This window comes from Lepeophtheirus salmonis, chromosome 1, assembly GCF_016086655.4.
Source record: "Lepeophtheirus salmonis chromosome 1, UVic_Lsal_1.4, whole genome shotgun sequence".
Taxonomy (NCBI): domain Eukaryota; kingdom Metazoa; phylum Arthropoda; class Copepoda; order Siphonostomatoida; family Caligidae; genus Lepeophtheirus; species Lepeophtheirus salmonis.
In genome coordinates this window covers 54,278-73,185 of record NC_052131.2, presented here as the reverse complement: position 1 = coordinate 73,185, position 18,908 = coordinate 54,278, and the positions used below count along the sequence as shown (strand labels likewise).

Genomic DNA, 18,908 nt, shown 5'->3' with positions numbered 1-18,908 from the left:
GAGAAAATCGAAACTTTTGTCATTTAGGAAACTTACTTGAATCAAAGCTTGTACACTTTATAACAATTCTAAATACCATTGGAAATGAAGAAGATCATTTTTAACAAAAATAAATTTTATTGCTGAACAATATATCAAAACCAAAACAGAGGAGAATGTACTCAAGTTTTTAGTAACGTGTATGCTATGGTTAAACTGTAGTCCTTTTCTGTATAAAATAATTGTAGATGATAGCTGTTATTTTTTTTTTTTTTTTATGTCAAACTTTTCGTACTTGAGAAAATTGTCTGGAGTTTTTAATTTAAATACAAGGTTATCCTCTTCTACAAGCACATATCTCAAACCACGGTAAGAGTCGCTTTCTTCAGAACATTGGAAAGTAATAATAATTTTTGATGAATTATGCTCTTCTAGAGAAGCTGATGACACTCCTACAAGTACGATCATAATTATAAATTCCACGCTGCATTAATGTTATCCAATTTTAGTAGAAAAATTTAATCAATGAAGCCAATACCATCATACATATGACAATGAAAGATCTTCATGGCATAGTCTAATTGCTATATTAAATTCAGAATCTTAAATTTGTTGTCGGTTTTATTTCAAAATAGTATTAGTTTTAAGATACTTGAGTTTAATTAAATCATTACATAGCAATGCATAGTATGAAAGTTTTGTACTATATACCTAAAAGTTGTTAGCTTAAAGCAATCCTTGGACGTAATTGGTATTTGAATTTATTTATATCTCCTTACCACTTAAAAACGCTAACAATATGTTAAGAGTTGAATGAAACTGAAGGAATGCTTACAATTAATTATTCATGACCACATATAATTATTTTCCATTTATAACAATGGCATGTTCTTTAATGTCGGGAGTGACGGAGTAACACGATATTTTGTTTGACTTAAGTCTATACATTCGCCATGGAGTCTCCATCTAGTATCTTCTATTTGATGAACAATGTTTATGATAATTGATTGCCATCCTACCAAATGACAGTTAATACAAATAAGAAATTACAATATATGTGGATTGACAATATTTAGTGTTGCATTTAATGATAGAATTGATGATGACAAGGGTAAAGAGTTAACAAAGAATATGCCTTCCGTTTTGAGTGAAATCAGACAGTCTTCTTCGTTCCTCACTGCAGTCCACTATGGGAGAGTGATCCACTTGAGTAACTGAGACTTAGCTTCATATGCTTCACTACGACGTAGAAGGTCTTACTGGGTTGGAATGTCTTTAACATAATGAAGAATCAAATTGTAGACTCAAGAATGTAGATTGTTGAGACAGACCCAGTAGATTAGTGCTACTCAACGTCCCAAATGTACTCCTACGGATTATTCAACGTAAGGATATCTATTAAATTCAATATTTACTTGAATATCAAAAATACGTGTTTCAGGCTCACTTTAAAGAGAATATGTTTCGTCGTGGACCTTTAGAAGCACGATGCAATTCTGACTCTTTTCGATTATAAGAAGAAAATGAATAGTGGAAAACATTCATTAAATAGGAAAACAGTAGAATAAAAGCTTAATAGAATTAAATCCAACCTTACTTTATGACATTCATACTCTAATAACTTTTTATACTCAGTCAACGATGATAGTGAATAAGGCGTTTTTAAGGATCAACCCTCTTAGCAATTTACTTTTGATGAATTGACAGATGAAGAAAAGTCTCTGTCGTTGTAATACAAAACGATTAAATCCCTCGGAATCATGTACAAATTTAAAATGTTTCTTATGTATAAATAAAGTTGTCTCAGAAAAGAATGCACAACTTGAACCATACCTAGTAAATATTTTTTGGTATTCAAATGTATTATAATAAGATATTATGTAATAAAAATATAGCTTTTATTCAAAATAATAATAACGAAATCTATTTATAACTATATTGAAACCAGACCATAATTTATCATATACTGAATTTAGTAATGCCCAATTCATAATTTGTTAGTCACTAAATAGTGGAAGAGCTGATCATTTCTTCACTATTAAGAACTTTATGTATACAGAAGTATAAATCAATTATATATTTAGGAGTCCAATTTTCGGAACTTTGCGTACTATGCACTCTGTGTATAAGGTAGCTGCGGCTCTGTTGTAATTAATATAATTTCCTGGGCCCGAATTTTCTAGAGACACCCCTTGTTTTAAGTGCTTGTTACCAAACTGATTATGTATAAAAAAGAACCGAGACCAATTAAGCTGAACCAAGACTTTTGAAATGAAAGAACTGGGACTGATAGAACCACTGAACCTGAACCTTGGACATAACAATGAACTCCGCAAGACATAAAAAAATGTATTATCGGAATTTTAGACGAATCAGAATTAGAGATAAAAAAAACCGTGCTTGATACAAGACGTCTCTTTCCCATACCACGGCGTTATCTCGCCAACACAAAAATACCCTATGTATTTTGTTGTCAGCTCTCGATTCCCTCTTTTCCCTGAATACATCTTGGTTATTTCATAATTTATTCTTTTTCATATATACAAAAGTAAAAAATTCTATACATATGTCCCGTTTCCAAAAGAACAGGAATACCATTACTTGTTGATCCTTTGTCGTTTATATAATACATATATTGGCCATTTTATTATTTATAAAAATAAATTTTGGCTATTTCTTCATAGAAATATTATAATAACATATAATAATCAAGGTTAATAGAAATACAATGTTATACCATAAATCATAATGCATATACGACTGATGTTTGACTCCACCACGCTTTTAATATTGACGTCATAGTAGATGAGTGGTTGTGTGTTTTGTAAAATTCTGTTTTTCTTCCCTAACAGTCGGTACTATATATGAAATTGAAAATTCTAGCAATAGTGACGTCATAAAATATGAGTGGTTACGTGTTTTGTCAAAAATCTGCCTTTCTTGTTCAGTACTCGGTACAATACATATGATTGAAAATTCTAGCAAGCCCGATTACATGTATGTCTAACCTTGTATTACTATTAACCTTGATCATCACTACTGTTTTAATAAAATATGACTATGCAAAATTATAATACAGTATCGATTAAAATGCTATGTAGATTTTAATAATATTTAATTTATTTTAAAAATGGTGAAGATATCATATGACAGTGATAGTTTGCTGGTATATTATATATAAATAGCGGTTGGTATGATTGACTTATTTGGATAACTACCAATGATTTCGGGCCTTCTTTCTGCTTTTTTTTTGGAAGAAAGGTTGTGTGAACCTAAATTATACCAACTGCCATTAATATCTTACGTACTCCCAGATTATCACCATCATATTATTTCTTCACCATTTTTAAATGAATTATTTATAAATATTTCGTAATATTAAAATCTACATAGTATTTTATTGGGATATTGTATTATAACATTGCTTAGTAATATTCTATTGAAAGCGTAGTTATAAATTTTTATTTTTATATGATACTAAAATTTCTCCATATAAATAGTAAAATGACCAATATTTATATTTATAAACGGAAGAGAGATCAACAAAAAATTGTATATGGAAACTGAGATAAGTACAGAATAACTTATAACTAGTGCTGAGACTTGGTCCATCAGTTTTTTTTCGATTCGGTCTTAAGTGATTTTTTCTTGACCGACTTGGACCGATTGTTTTTGGTCTCACTTTGTAGACACATTTTGATTCGGTCTCACTGTAACGAACGATTTTTCCGGTCTCATATATTATGAGAGACCAATTTTGTGTTGGCGAGGTAACGCCGTGCTTATAGTATCTTTAGTTCTAATGACATTGCTTTATACCACGTCGTAACTTTTATTATATCACGCAACCTTTTCTAAAAAAAAATTGCCAATTCTTTCCCACCATCTAAAATAATTATTCTATAATTCTTCCAGCATAATAATAGCTAATCAACCAACACTCTCCATTTTTGAGTTAGTGAGGTAACGGCGTAATACCTAGGGAAAAGATTGAGAATAATATATTACCACCTGAGCAAGGAATAAGTTAGTGTATTCAGTATTTAATACTTAAGTATTGTCTCAAATGGAATAATGAATGTGCACATCCATCCATTTCTCAGTGCATTTAATATATATTTTATGCAATATGTGGATCATCATTTATGAATACACAGCTAAAATATATATTTTAAGATAAAACTTATTATTTGATATTTCTAGCTATTATATATTATGTTATGTCAAAAGCTATAATATAATAATTACTATATTATGCAGGGAGTAGTATTCTTATAAGTTATGATGTCAATGTGTGCTCCATTTGATAACGATAAGAGGAACTGGGGAGGGGCAGTTTTATATATTGCCAGTGCACAGGCATCCACTGTATGGCACATAAATAATGTACTCTAGAAGTGATCTTATTTATTTATTCTTCGAAGCGTCAGGAGGATATAGTCCAAAAATGTTCATTTTGATAAAAAAAAATATATATATAAATATAAATAATTTTAAATATATATTTTTTGGAAAAAAAAAACTTTAAGTATTAAATTTTTTGGAAAACATTTTCATAAATCTATAGCTATTCACTAAAAAATTCAAAAATCTTAAATTTTTCGGAAAAAAAAAAATTTCAAAAATTTATATTTACTCACAGAAAATTAAATTTTTTGAAAAAAAAAATTGAAAAATTAAATTTTTTAAAAATAAAATTGAAAAATTTAATTTTTTGGAAAAAAAATTGAAAAACTTAATTTCTAAGTTTAAATTTTTGTGGAAATAATTTTCAAAAATATTTCAAATATGAAATGTTTTTCTCTATTGCATAGTTTGTCCGAAGGACAATAAAAATTCTATTAAAAAGCAAAAATTCCTCTATTTTTTTGTGGGGGGGGGGCCTCCATCCCGCCCCCTGTGCACGCCCCTGTTGATGAGTTATTATACGAGTACTAACTCTTATTTTCTTGGGCCAAATACAATTTAGCAATCCTGTAGTAATTTAGTATGCTAGGTGTATACTATCATTTAAATATTTGACGATCATATGCACTTTTTCTATTTAAAAAACGCTTCTAAAAAAAAGTTTAGATCTTATGCTAACATAATACATAATTACAAGAAGTAGTCATTTTAGGGGATATTTGTAAATTTTTAATTCTTTTAATAAGTAAGAAGGTCATTGGCGTGGCTTCTGAGGTAACGCTCCACAATTGTGTAACTGTTAAAAGTCCAAATGTTTTGAAGAATTCATGTCTTAAATCTTTATTGAATGTTTTTTAAGTTAAAGTTATATTTTTTATAAAGTCGTGAAATTGACTCAGTCAAGGATCTGGCAGAACCTCTAAACATTGATCAATATGGCTCCTCAAACTTTAAGTTTTCTCATTTTTTTAATAAAAAAAAACAATTTTGGAATGTCTGCCTAACATTTTGAAAAAAAAAAAAAAAAAAAAAATTAAGAACCAGTCTACTGTAGTACAGTCTACATCTGACACCACAGCATAAAGAAGCACACAGAAAGAAAGAGAGAGAGAGACAAAAAAGAGTGAGCGAAAAAAGAAGAAAGAAAGAAGTAGGTACAAGCTTGCATGGATGGACGGATGGAGGGAGCAGCACGAACACACAGCTAGAACTAAGGAAGGGACTAGGAAAGAAAGAAGGAGAGAGAGAGAGCTGTGAGACTGCTTGTTCTAGCACATTTCTAGCAGCAAGTAATAGGCAAATATAATAAATATAGCTGTTCTGTATTATTTTTGAGAAAAAGGAAGAAAGAAAGATAGAAAGAAAGAGGAAAGAAAGAAAGAAAGAAAGAAAAAATTAAAATCATAAAGAGAGAAAAAAAAGACTTTGAGTGGAGTGGAAGACCTGAGTGTGTGTGACTTGTATGGATTGGGGAATACGTGATATGAAAAGGGTTTCGAACACGAAGTGGAGTCGATTATGATTATACGAAAATGGAAGTGCTTCTAGTTCGTACGTGTCTCGTACTTTTGGGGCTCTTTCTCCATACTTGTACCTCAGGTCAGTTACCTCTTCCTCCGATTAGGACTGTGGGACTTCCCCGATTTACCAATCAATATATATCAATCCCTCAATTAAAAGCTCAAGATTGAAAAGAGACTCCTTTTGCGAGTCGTCTGCGTAATCCCTCATGACTCAAAGACTCCCTTTTGTGTCCATCCCCCATTTCCTATGTGAGCAAGAATGGACTTCCAGCCTTTCTAAATGATGGGCTCCATCTCTTCTCTCCCTTGTTTTAATTCCAATCTCCGGACTATATTGGAATCCCTCAGGCTGAAGGAATTCACATTAAAACTCAATGAATAACTCATTTATGATGTCTTTTTTAACAATGAGACAATAATTACATATCTATACTAATAGATATGTACATAATCTTTGACTTTGAGGAAAAATTCATGCAACATCTGCTTTGTTAACATAGATGTGTATTTTTCTTTGGAGGACATCCGTGTGCAATGTACATGCTATTATGTATTATATTTATAATTCATAAAGATTTGAGTTTTTTTCCATTTCACCCATCAATGACAGCCTAAGAATGATTCAAAATTGACACTATAAGGAAAAAAATTAAAGTAATACTATCAAAAAGGGGAAAGACTGAAAGAAGAGAGACAAATGAATTAATTTTTGGGTGACACTCTGGGTGGGGTTGGATTTTGTGCTTCTGATAAGTAATAAGACACTTGCAATCATTTTGAATTATTCTATGACCCCTTCCATAAATATACGAGTATACATATTTGCATTATCACACTTCATTGGTGTGGGGTAGTTTGTGAGTGGTGGTCGAATAGTGGGGATTCTTCCATGTCTCCTTCGAAGAATAATTTTGATATCGTCAAGTGTTTCATTCAATGTTTTTTTTTTTTTTTTTTTAAATTGTTTTTGAAGGATAATATAATATTTATCTTTTGATAAATTAATTTGTCAACGAATGAATCATGAATTATTCTGAAAACTCTGTTTATAACTTAATGAATGAATTATCTTCATATTCTTATATTAATTGACCAAAATTGAGTTGTGACATGAAATGTATCGTATTGGTCTTCTCACAAATTCGATTACATATATATATATATATTAATACTGTCAATTAAATTTAATTAAATATATTGTCATTTATTCAGATTATTGCAAACAGAGGTAAACGTACATAGTTCCATATATTGAAAGTTTTAATTCATATATATTCAAGGTTTACATATTATTATTTCAAATATCAATTACACTTTTATTTTTTTCTTATCGTGTGCAAATTTTTATGACTATGAGACTGAGGGAGGGATACAAAGTGTGTTAAGAATAAATGCAAGTACATGCATTACTTTATTTGCTTTTGTGTGTATGATGATAAGGTATCACTTATTCCTGTAACTGATGTTTCTTCTTAGCGGCGGCACCATTACTCATCATCGTACAGGATGTGTCATTTAAATGGATACTCAATCTTGATCTCGCCGCGAGGAGACAACATTTTGAGTTTCGAGTCATTTTCTTTTTCTGTGCTGTGCAATAATTTGAAAATTATAAATAAATTTGTTAATGGAATATTGATACTTGCTATTATAGCTACTTTTTTAGTGATTCATTCTCTTATCAATTAATAATGGCCATATATGTCATCTACATGTTATTATTGTTAAAATTGTAATTATGGGAGACCCTTTATGCTGTGAAAAAACAATAAATAGTTTTTTTATTTGATGACATTTTTCATTCTAATAGAATCAAACATTGCTTTTTCTGACTGTATGACTACTGGATTATGAACAATTTTTTTAACCACACCAGCAACTTTGTTGTATGTTTGTATTTCCTCCAATTCTTCTCCCCCTTTTTACAATAGAGCTTTGTTCATTTCCTTTATGTTATTTGGACCAAATAGTTGTGTTATACATACTATAATGGTATAAAAGGTTATTTTCCCTCTTTTTTGTTGACTTGTTTGTTTCAAAAGGCCTAGTTTCTTTTTTCCTCATTTTTCTCTAATACCATATTTAATACCTCAAATTAAACTTCTTATTTCCCCTCTCTCACATACATTTTTTATGTTCATTTATATTCAAGAAGAGGCATATTTTGATTTATTGTAGTTATAAAAATATATACATTTATTTTTCAGGCGTCAAGCTTAGTGACTATGTCTATCATTATGAAGGCTTGAGCTATGTGAAAGAGCATGTTATCGAACATCATGCTCGACATAGACGCTCAGCCCCTAATGATGATCATCATGTTCCAATACAATTCTCCGCCCATGGCAAAGACTTTAAAATTAAATTAATTAGGGATCATAGTGTATTTCACAATAATCTACGTATTGAAAATTATCAAGGAGATCTTCTTCATCACCTTGATACAAGTCATGTGTACCATGGACATTTAGAAAGTAAGTTGTAGTGTGTATCACTTCTATATATCGTTATTATTTCATTATTGATCAAACTTTTTATATATGTAAATATATTAGTGTCTGCTTGTTATTTTTTTGATGAATCTTCGTTCACTGCTCCTAGCCCTGCAGTATTATGCACAGTAGTCGTGATAAGAATATGCATATTATATGCTATTAAACATGCAAGTATTAGTGGCCTACTCATGTTGGAAATAATAGTAAAAATGCAATTATTTTATTCTGCAAGGCAAGCAATACCTTTTTTTTCTTTCGTCTAATATGCTACTACCTCTTGCTCGATGTTTAGCTTGAATGAATTGTAAATGTCAAATACATACATGCGTATGTATGTAATATCTTTACCACAATTGAATACCAAGTCTTAATGTGTGCAATCATATAAGTAGAAATGTTATATATGTTCATTTTCTTTGATGTTATGAGTATGAATATGCAAGGGTTGAATAATATATTACTATGTACATACATAGTCTGCCGAAAGTTATGTTAAATGGACTAATTATTAATTTATATAAACATGCTCAAATATGATTGAGTTACAGTTATTCAAAATGGTCTTATTCTCTAAGTAGACTCAACAGCCAGTGACTCTTATCAGAATACAAATGATGCGTGATTTATGCCAGTCATTTGCAAAGAGACTTAAATCAGGTGTGAAGACAAAAGGTGACGATTTTGAACTATTATATTTTAAGCTTATTAAACTATTAAACCAAACTGAACTTTTAACAGAACTTTCCGGATACTCTTGTTTATTGTACATACACAAATTATTCCTCCTTCCTATTTTTAAACAGTATCTTTAAATTTAAAAATTATTTTTTAATTGCTTATTCAGATGATCCCAAAAGCTATTGTTTTGGTGCAATACGAGAGGGAATTTTTGATGGTCAAATCAGAACTAAAGATGGAATTTATTATGTAGAACGTATTGAGAAATATCTCAAAGATCTCCCTACCAATGATACAAAAAATATTCATTCTGTGATATATCATGAGTCTTTTATGAAAGATCCACTTCACCATAGTCGTAAAGGTATTTTTGATGATAATTGAATAAGCTCGTCTTATTGCTCTTTTAATATTATTTTTGTATTTAAAGCAAGTGCAATGGGGTCTAGTTGTGCAACTGAAGCTAATCGTCGATGGATGGAGAATATACAAAATTCAGCTGTTGATAAGGATGAATTTGTACAAGCACGACCTAATTCTGAGAGTGTGGAAAAAATAATCATGGAGAGTGATCCAAGATTTAAATATACTGCCGAGGCTAATACGAGAAGAAAGAAGCGCTCTATAGATAATCCAAATAATAAGAAATCATGTTCTCTCTATATTCAAACGGATCCCTTGTTTTGGAATCACATAAAAGAACAAGTAAATATATATATATATACATCGATAGACTATTAATTAATTATTTTCTTTTATTTATGAAAGGAAAAAGACGATCAAAAGACTGAAGAAGAGATTTTGTCTCTCATCGCACAACACGTGAAAGCTGTCAATCTAATATATTCTGATACACGTTTTAACGGAAAGTACAAACATAAGGGATATCAATTTGAAGTTCAGAGGATCAAGATCCATGACAACTCAAGATGTAAAGTAGGAGTATTCACACAAGATTATAACAAATTCTGCGTTCCTAATATTGATGTATCCAACTTTTTGAATATGCACTCAAAATCCAACCATGAGGAGTTTTGTCTTGCGTACGTTTTCACGTATAGAGATTTCACTGGAGGGACTCTTGGTCTTGCCTGGGTAGCTTCAGCCTCAGGTTTGTTCATTTACTATTCTTTTAATACATTTTATTTGAATGATTCTCATTTTTATCGTTACATTACTTCAGGTGCGTCGGGAGGGATTTGTGAAACATACAAGCGCTATACTGAAAATGTAAATGGTGTTCATCAAATGGCAAAGCGTAGTTTAAATACGGGTATAATTACTTTTGTGAATTATAACTCCCGCGTACCGCCTAAAGTATCCCAATTAACTCTGGCACATGAAATTGGTCATAATTTTGGATCTCCTGTAAGTTTGATTGATGCATTATGGCTAACATCTTGTTATTGCTCATGTTATATATTTTTTTCTTATAGCATGATTATCCAGAAGAATGTCGTCCTGGAGGCCAAAAAGGAAATTTTATTATGTTTGCATCAGCTACATCTGGAGACCTATTGAATAACAATCAATTTTCAAATTGTTCTAAAGCTAATATATCTGAAGTCCTGGACGCGATATCAGATGGACGAAAGCCTAATTGCTTTACAGAGTCTGATGGTGCCTTCTGTGGCAACAAAATTGTTGAACATGGCGAAGAATGTGATTGTGGATTCGACGAACAGGAATGTGCAGAGGTTTGCTGCTTTCCTCGTAAGTCAAATAAAATGACAGAAGAGGAAAATAAGAGATATCGCTGTACCAGAAAGCCTCAAACTGAGTGTTCTCCTAGTGAAGGTCCTTGTTGTGACAGAAGTTGTAGATTTATACATCGTCGTGATAGAATTCAATGTAAACATGACAATGACTGTACAGAGGCAGCAGTTTGTAATGGACTCCAAGCTACTTGTCCTGAGCCTAGATTTAAGCAGGATAACGTAACAGAGTGTAATAAGGGAACTCAGGTAATTTCTGTACTAAAAAAGAAAACAAAGTTTCAAAATTTGAATTTCCAATATATTTTGGATTTTTCAGGTTTGTCAAAAGGGAGAGTGCAAAGATACGATATGCCTAAAATATGGACTGGCTAGTTGTTTTTTAACGAGTGAGTTTGTAGCAGATAAACGCCAGTTATGTGAACTTGCTTGTCAGGTCCCAAATGGTCATGGAAATAAATCCCAAACTTGTATGAGTACTACAGAGTTAGTTAAAGCAGGTTATATTCCAAAGCTTCAACACGGCCTCAGTCTTAGACCAGGTTCACCCTGTGACAATTATAGGGGATACTGTGACGTCTTCCTCAAATGCCGAAAAGTTGACGCAGACGGTCCTTTGGCTAAATTAAAGAATATTTTGTTTAACGAAAAAACGCTCCTTACGGTCACTCAATGGGTCACTGTAAGATTTTTAAATTTATTATACCTAAGTATATACATGTGTTTACAATATCCTTCTTTTTTTAAAGGAATTTTGGTGGGCTGTCCTTCTCATGAAGATTGCCTTTGTGATTTTCATGGCTCTTTTCATAAAATGTTTTGCCATTCATACTCCATCATCAAATCCCAATTTGCCAAAGAACCTTAATTTCTCAGAGACTTTGAGGCGTCCAGTAAGATCACTTCAACAAAAGGTAAGAAAATTACACCGGTTTTACTTATGTCTACACGTAATATGTGAGGAACAAACAAACAAAGTTATGAACGATAAATAACAAAGTGGATTTTTTTTCCTGTCTTCTTCTTTACAAGACGATTATTGAAATACAAAATCTCAATACTCTTATTAGATCGAATTTAAAAACAAAACAATAAAACAACAACATATTTTTGAATATCTTATTTACTCATTTGATGAACTGCCTATTGCGGAATTTGGCTAAAAATGTGATAATGAATACATGTCTTAATTCCTATTTATTGGGTATCTTTATGATTCATTACTCTAATCATCGGAGGAATCCAGAATGGGTTAATCAAAAATATAATTAATTATATATATTATGTATTATGAGGGTAACAAAGTTCAATATGAGTTTAAGTCTATAAATAATTTATTAAATAAAGGCATAAAATATGATTATTACTTTTCGATATAATCGCCTTCTCTTTCGAGAACCTTGATCCAGCAATTTTCTCATTGGCTAATAAAGACTTCATTAAAAGCTGTTTATGTTAAGATATTTATTCACCATTTTCTCTACAGATTCAATAATTTTGTTAGAGGGCCCACCTCTTCGATAATGTGGGTCCTCTCCTTTCCTAACCTTCGATACGATTTTCCTGATTTGGCTTATCAAACTGGAAATATTTGGGGAATACTTTAATTAAATCATGAGCATTCATTTTTGAGCTTCGAAATTTTTTATTTGAATGAATATATATTTATTCAATAGCTATAAACGTTGTCAACTATGAATGAAGGAATTAATGTATTAGAATATGTATGTAAAGAGTCAATTTAACAATAGATTTGTATTGATGAAGATCCCTAATTTTTTAATTTAAAATAACGAAAGCCAAGTAAAAACTTCACTGAACTATCTTAATTATTCTTTCTGAACTTGTCGACAAATTGCCCAGGCCGCCTAACCTTAATGTATGGTCTGTCAAATATGGACACACACGTCTTTGTAGAAATCATAGCAATCTATGACCGTAGTTGTAGAGAACAGGCTATACTCATAGTAGTAGAAAGCGAAGTTAAAAAGGTCCATTGATATATTAAAGGTATAAAATTCCTTAAATTAATCATACTTTAAAAAAAAAAAAAAAAAAAAAATCTTTATGGAGTACATCTTTCTACACGTCTTATGAGGAAACCTATACCAGGAGATTTCTTTCAGTTTCTGAACAGACCACAAATAATGGAGGGAGTCCTTAGACCCGAAGACTCCCAATTACAGTTTCCTTGGATACAAGGCCTTTGAAGAAATATGTACGTACGTTTTCTCACTTAAATTCTACGATCTAATGATGGTACGATGATTACTATTTTTAACATAGTAAAATCTTACAAATTTTAAATTTAAGTGGGGCTTGTTTAACAACAAGCATAGAGCAAGAGAAGTTCTTGGTATAGATATAATTTAAAAAAAAAGAAAAGAAAAATTAGAAAACATAAGTGCCCGAGTTAAATAGTCTAGAGCCTGACTGTTTTTTATCTCACAGTTATCCTTGGTCACAGAGACTAGGCGGAAAACACTGAATTTCATATGGATTTCAGTGTTCCTTGGCAAGGTAGCAAAAAAATGTAATTTCAAAAAACTGGGAGGAGTAGGTGTTCTGAGTCATTTTTGATAGTCTACAAGGGAATTAAATCCGGGAATGTCCTCATTATCAAATTCTTTACAATTCAAGCTAGCATATTCATCGAGATACTAAAATGCACGGATATTCAACTTTGTTGCTCTCGTACTTTTGCTAATTAGTAAGGTTAGAACATTCAGTTTTGAGAAGAGGAAGAATGACTTCTTCCACATAATTTCATTTGTTCCTCACGTACTGTGTACTTGATATTCTTTTTGTTTAATGTTCATTAATATTTAGAGAAATGTTTATATTGGATCTTGGGTGATTGGTGAAAAAAATTTGCCGAAGGTAAAACAATCGTTTTCAAACTCTATTCCTTGAATTGCATTAAATTACACTTTATTCGTTCTTCATTAACAATTATAATAAGATTGATCATTTCTACATTTTCACAATTAATTCTTGGATACATTACACACATACATATGTATGTGTGCATTTATAATTAATTATGAATACAGTGGTCCTTCTTTCTTTCTCCCTCTATTTTATGACAGTGTGTGATGAGTTGTGTAATATATAACGTGTCCTTGTCCATATGGGATAAATATCATTCGAATACCAACTTTTAAATCAAGGGAAAAAATATATTAGTTTTCTGTACGTACTATTACGTAAGATAATTACAACTTATGTATTATCGTCATTCAGGTCGTCTTTGTCGTCGCCATAGTTTTATATTATGAACGATCATATTTTATTCATTAAGTTTCGCTACAGAAGAAATGGTTAACTTTCATCATTTTCTTCTTCCTTCCTTAGCTTCTCAATGATTCCAATAGAATATATTAATGAGTCCTGTTCACTTTCATGGGGTGGTGCGAGAAAATATTATAATTACATACACTTTTACTTTTCAATTGCAGTATATTCTCGAGTGTTTTTTATTTTCCAAATATTATTATTCTTTAATCGATGAAGAGATACTTTTTTCCATGATAAAAAGATTGAAAAGTATGCCCCATTTTAAGTATACATCTTAAAAATATAAGAAACCAACTATATAAATCGCGGGCTATGGGACACTCAACGCAGGGAGGAAAATACATTAAATGTATCTTTCTTACGTTAAGTCTGCCGCCTGGCTTGGTAAAAAAAAAAGGATGACTGATATACATTATCAATGCATTTTGGAAGATAAAACATCTAAGGCCCCGTCCACATGGAAACATTTTTGTGAGAAAATACAAAATATGTGTCTGTTTATTGGCTTGCATCCACAAGAGGTCGGCATTTTGTTCAACTCAAAACGATTTTTTAGTGACGTCATAGACTATAAGTGGTTGCGTGTTTTGTCGAAATCTGCCTATCTTGTCCAGCAGTCGGTACAATACATCAAATTGAAAATTCAAGCAAGTCCCATTACATGATGGTCTAACCTTGTATTTCTATTAACCTTGATATAAGAAAATTGTACAAATAAAGAGGAGTTAATTTTTATTCACCGAATGCGCTCATTTTTTCTTCTCTAATAATAAATTTCCCCCCTAGATACATCATTCATCAACATTTTTAACCAGAATAGATTATGCAGATTTCTTTCTTGTGTCGACTTGAAACTTTTTGAATACATTTAAAAGAAATAAAGCTTCATTTTAAAAACATTGACGGGTAGAATAGTGTTGCCTCGGTCCTTATTAAGGTTTCCGGTCCAGTACCATTTTTCGGTCCTTAAAGAAGGTAAAATCGATCATTGGAGAAGTGATTGAGGGTGTGTTTCCTTTAAATTATTCTGTTTATATAACTAAGTAAAACTATAATATGTTAGTATTATAATGAAAACCGGAATTTTTTTGTAAGATATGAACCATTCTCTTAATACATATATTAAAACTGCCTTAATAAACCATCCACATTTCTAGGAAAAGAAATCCAAAGACCGACAGTTAAGGACTGTTGATCCTAAGACTGGACTGGACCAAATAAATAAGAACCAATACAACACTAGTGTGGACTAATGATAATTTAAATGTTGAAGGTTCTCTTATTTATAGTAATGATTCATCTTATCTACCCAAAATCAGGCAGATGATGTTAACAAGGTCTTAATTCAGTAATACTATAAGTTTCTTTCCCTCCTTCTCCTTGCACTCTACAATAATAACATCCCTGGTCCTAACTAGAGTGTAGAAAATATGACCTTAGACGAGAGTAAGACTTTTTTTAGTTTCAACCTGATCAGTATTTTTATTTTCCAAAGCTGATATCATTATTATTTTATTCTTGAAGAGGGAACATTTAAATATGGCAATGGTATGACTTGAAAGAAAGGAAAATATTTTCATTTTAAATTATATGAATTTGTACCAAATTGACAACGGCATTTCAGCAATAATTAACAAAAAAAAAAAAAAATCTATCATATATCTCTAAACAGGAATGCATATCAATTTGGACATCTGGTGTTAATACCATTGTCTCTGATTCGTAAAAAAAAATACTGTTTGTTTCAACTATTTCCCGTCTCTTGTACAAGATATAAGTCATCTTTAATACACTAATTATATCCCCATTATATTAACTTATAACAAACAATACATATTTGAATCTTGGGACCATATGTAGATAATTAATATGTACATTTTGTTAAATTAATTATAATTACACCCAACCCAGCATATGATAAATAATAATTAAAATAACTCATTTGCCTCTCCATACTCTGTTTGTAGTCTTGACATTTTTATAAGATATTAAATAGTATACTGTAGGTACATACTACATTCAAGCATTGAAGTAAAATAATATATGTTATTAATGATTTTTTTCCTTTCTAGCATTATCGTCCAGCAAATCGTAGTCAGGGACCCCCACCACCGTACCCTGGATTTAATAGTAGTCAACAATCATCTTCGTCTAATTCTCAACCGAGTGGTGGACCTGGTAGGGGATACGGAGAGGGTCGCGGGCATTATAATCGCTCTAGATCTAATCATAATCCTCCTGGACGTGGTTCACGATCTGGAGGAGGAGGAGGAGGAAACGGGGGAAGAAGTCTTAATGCGTCTGCAAGGCCGGATGATCGAACTGCTAGAATAGAGATGCAGCTCATGAAATAGAGTCAGTCGTTCAATATGATGTAATATTGCAGAAATCTGAAGAGAATTTATTTTGTAATACATTTTCTGTAGTATAATAATGACCCACCTCTCCCTGCCCCATTCCTCTTTGTGATTACGATAATGATCTTAATATTCTCTCTTACTATCTCTCTCCTTTTATTATCATATATTATACTATTACCATTGAAATTAGTTTATGTCTGTTGTGATATGTTATTTGCTCTCTATCTCTACTATTAATAATACTTTTTGAGCTTCTTTTTAAAATAATGTAAAAACTCTCTTAACACAAACAATCTCAAAATATCTGTTTTAAAAAAATACTCTTTTAGAGAGGGGCCTCAAAATGACAACTATTTTTTTTTCTTCCAATTGCTTCATTCTCTCTTACTAAGTACTTTTTTTTGGACAATGATGCTTGAATATTCATATATTCATTTGTGTTTGCCATTCTACTACATGCGGCACAAGAAGAAAGTAATTATTTATTTATAGATTAACAATAATTGTCTCCTACTCCCGAGAAAGTGGACACACATATGTGAATATGCAATGTGTCAAATTTTGCTCAACTCAATCAGACACATAATTTCTTATAATTACAATTATTATTATTATTATATTTAATTATACAGAGAGTAATGATCCCAACTTTTGAATGATCCTTTAGGTTAATTTTTTAAATTTATTATTTATAAATATATTTTTATGCTAAATTCCTTTTTTTAAATGAATAAAAAACCATTTGTTGATTGATACAAGAACAGGAAAAGTAAAGTGCAATTGAGCGAGTATTGGTTATTCCTTTCATTTGACATGAAATCAACTGTGAATAGAGATACATATTTATTTGTTTCCATAAAAAAAAAATGACTGCCTTTATACAAAAGCAACGATACTATTTATAATATTCAGCTGGACTGGAAGTGATTATATGCGTCATTGCTAACCGTATGAAGGCTTGATTAATTAAGAGCTCAAAAGTATTTTTCCTCCTAATTTCCTTCATTATTAGTCCACCATTTTCTACTTCCTTTCTTTCAAACATTCCTCTATATACAAACATAATATGTAATTCGCATCACAATACATACATACTTAGTTGCAAAATGATGAAAAAATGCAATACTCAGTGCAAAGATACATAAACATTATTTGAATTGTTAAAAAAGTGTTTATTTATATATCTTTTATTCTAAAACTTTTTTGGATTTTTTTTAAATAACATAAAAAAAGATGTCTTCTGACCAGTCTTGATTCTCTTTTATGAAAACATAAAAATGAAGGGATGCAATCTTTATATAATTATGATTAAAATATGAATGTCTAAATCTCTCTCTAAATACATTTATATATCTCAACTCAATGATATTTTTCTATATAATAACTGTATTATATTTATATATATATATATGCCTACGTATTAGTGGATAAACTCTTAAATGATCCAAATTATTAAAAAAAAAAAGTTACGTACTGTTTTGCTTTTTTTATTTGCATATTTATAGTATGTCTCAACCGATATGTTTTTTTTTATTAATCTGTGCAAAATCGGAAACAACATTACCATACTTGTAAATCCGGTGTGCTTTTTAACTGCCCCGTTAATTTGTAATTGGTAGTGTAAAGAACGAATTTTATTTTCCTTTGCAGTTGTCATTATTATTTAATTCCTGAGTAGTCAACATCCTTTCCTATATAGATTCAATTATATTCAAAACCTGATTGAACGTTCGTGCTTGCTCATAAAAGACGGAGTGTAACCCTGAGGGTATGTTGCAGAGTTATAATTTTAAGTCCTTGTTGGACTCGGAGTAGAATTGGGGATCGACATCGGAGTAATACTAGTAAATGTCCTTGTTTATATCCTTTTCTCCTTCCTCTCTTGTTACTGCTGATTATAGCTGATCTAATGAAACGTCATGAGCATTATTCTTTCTCTCTTTCAAAACATTCTTCAAATTGTTCGGGAATTTTAGGCTTCTTTTTTATAACATGCCCATTCTACACTGGATTTTGACCTTTGAACACTACTAATTGAACAAACCCCAACACTGACACGTTGACTATAAAGAGAGGGACAGGATAATTGTAGACAAGTGCCACGATCCGTGTGAATTGTCAAAATAAAGGGGTTCGCTCCTTTATTTGCTAATAAAAGTAGTGATGGGAGGATTAATCGGAGTCGGGTACTTTTTCTGGAATTTGCATCGGGAAAATAATATTTAATTTCCGATTAGGAAAATTGTATTTTTTAACTTCTATTTAAAATATTAAAGAATCGGCATCGGGAATTTAAAAAAAAGTTGTTTATGATATTTTTTTAATACTTTGAAGATGCCTAAAATAAAATGTAATATATATTGAAAATTGATGCATCTAATTTTGTTTGATCAATGATCAATTAACAAGGATTTGCCCTTATCGCTATAGCGGTCCCAGTTCTTGATCCGCCAG

At 31.0% G+C, this 18,908-nt stretch overlaps 1 protein-coding gene across 2 annotated transcripts; it reads left to right on the top strand.

Annotated features, from left to right (window-relative positions):
• Nucleotides 1-5,719: 5,719 nt before the first annotated feature.
• On the top strand, nt 5,720-17,228 carry kuz (zinc-dependent metalloprotease kuz). 2 transcript variants are annotated; one of them, XM_040727152.2, is made up of 11 exons: nt 5,725-5,985; nt 8,117-8,383; nt 9,249-9,446; nt 9,513-9,787; nt 9,851-10,193; nt 10,266-10,450; nt 10,519-11,046; nt 11,117-11,479; nt 11,547-11,711; nt 13,627-13,677; nt 16,167-17,228. In XM_040727152.2, the coding sequence occupies exons 1-11, from the start codon at nt 5,919-5,921 to the stop codon at nt 16,446-16,448; spliced, it is 2,724 nt and encodes a 907-aa protein (XP_040583086.1). In that variant the 5' UTR covers nt 5,725-5,918; the 3' UTR covers nt 16,449-17,228. The 2 variants fall into 2 exon arrangements, with proteins under 2 accessions (XP_040583096.1, XP_040583086.1); XM_040727162.2 differs by lacking the exon at nt 13,627-13,677 and having other exon boundaries at nt 5,720-5,985.
• Nucleotides 17,229-18,908: the final 1,680 nt, after the last annotated feature.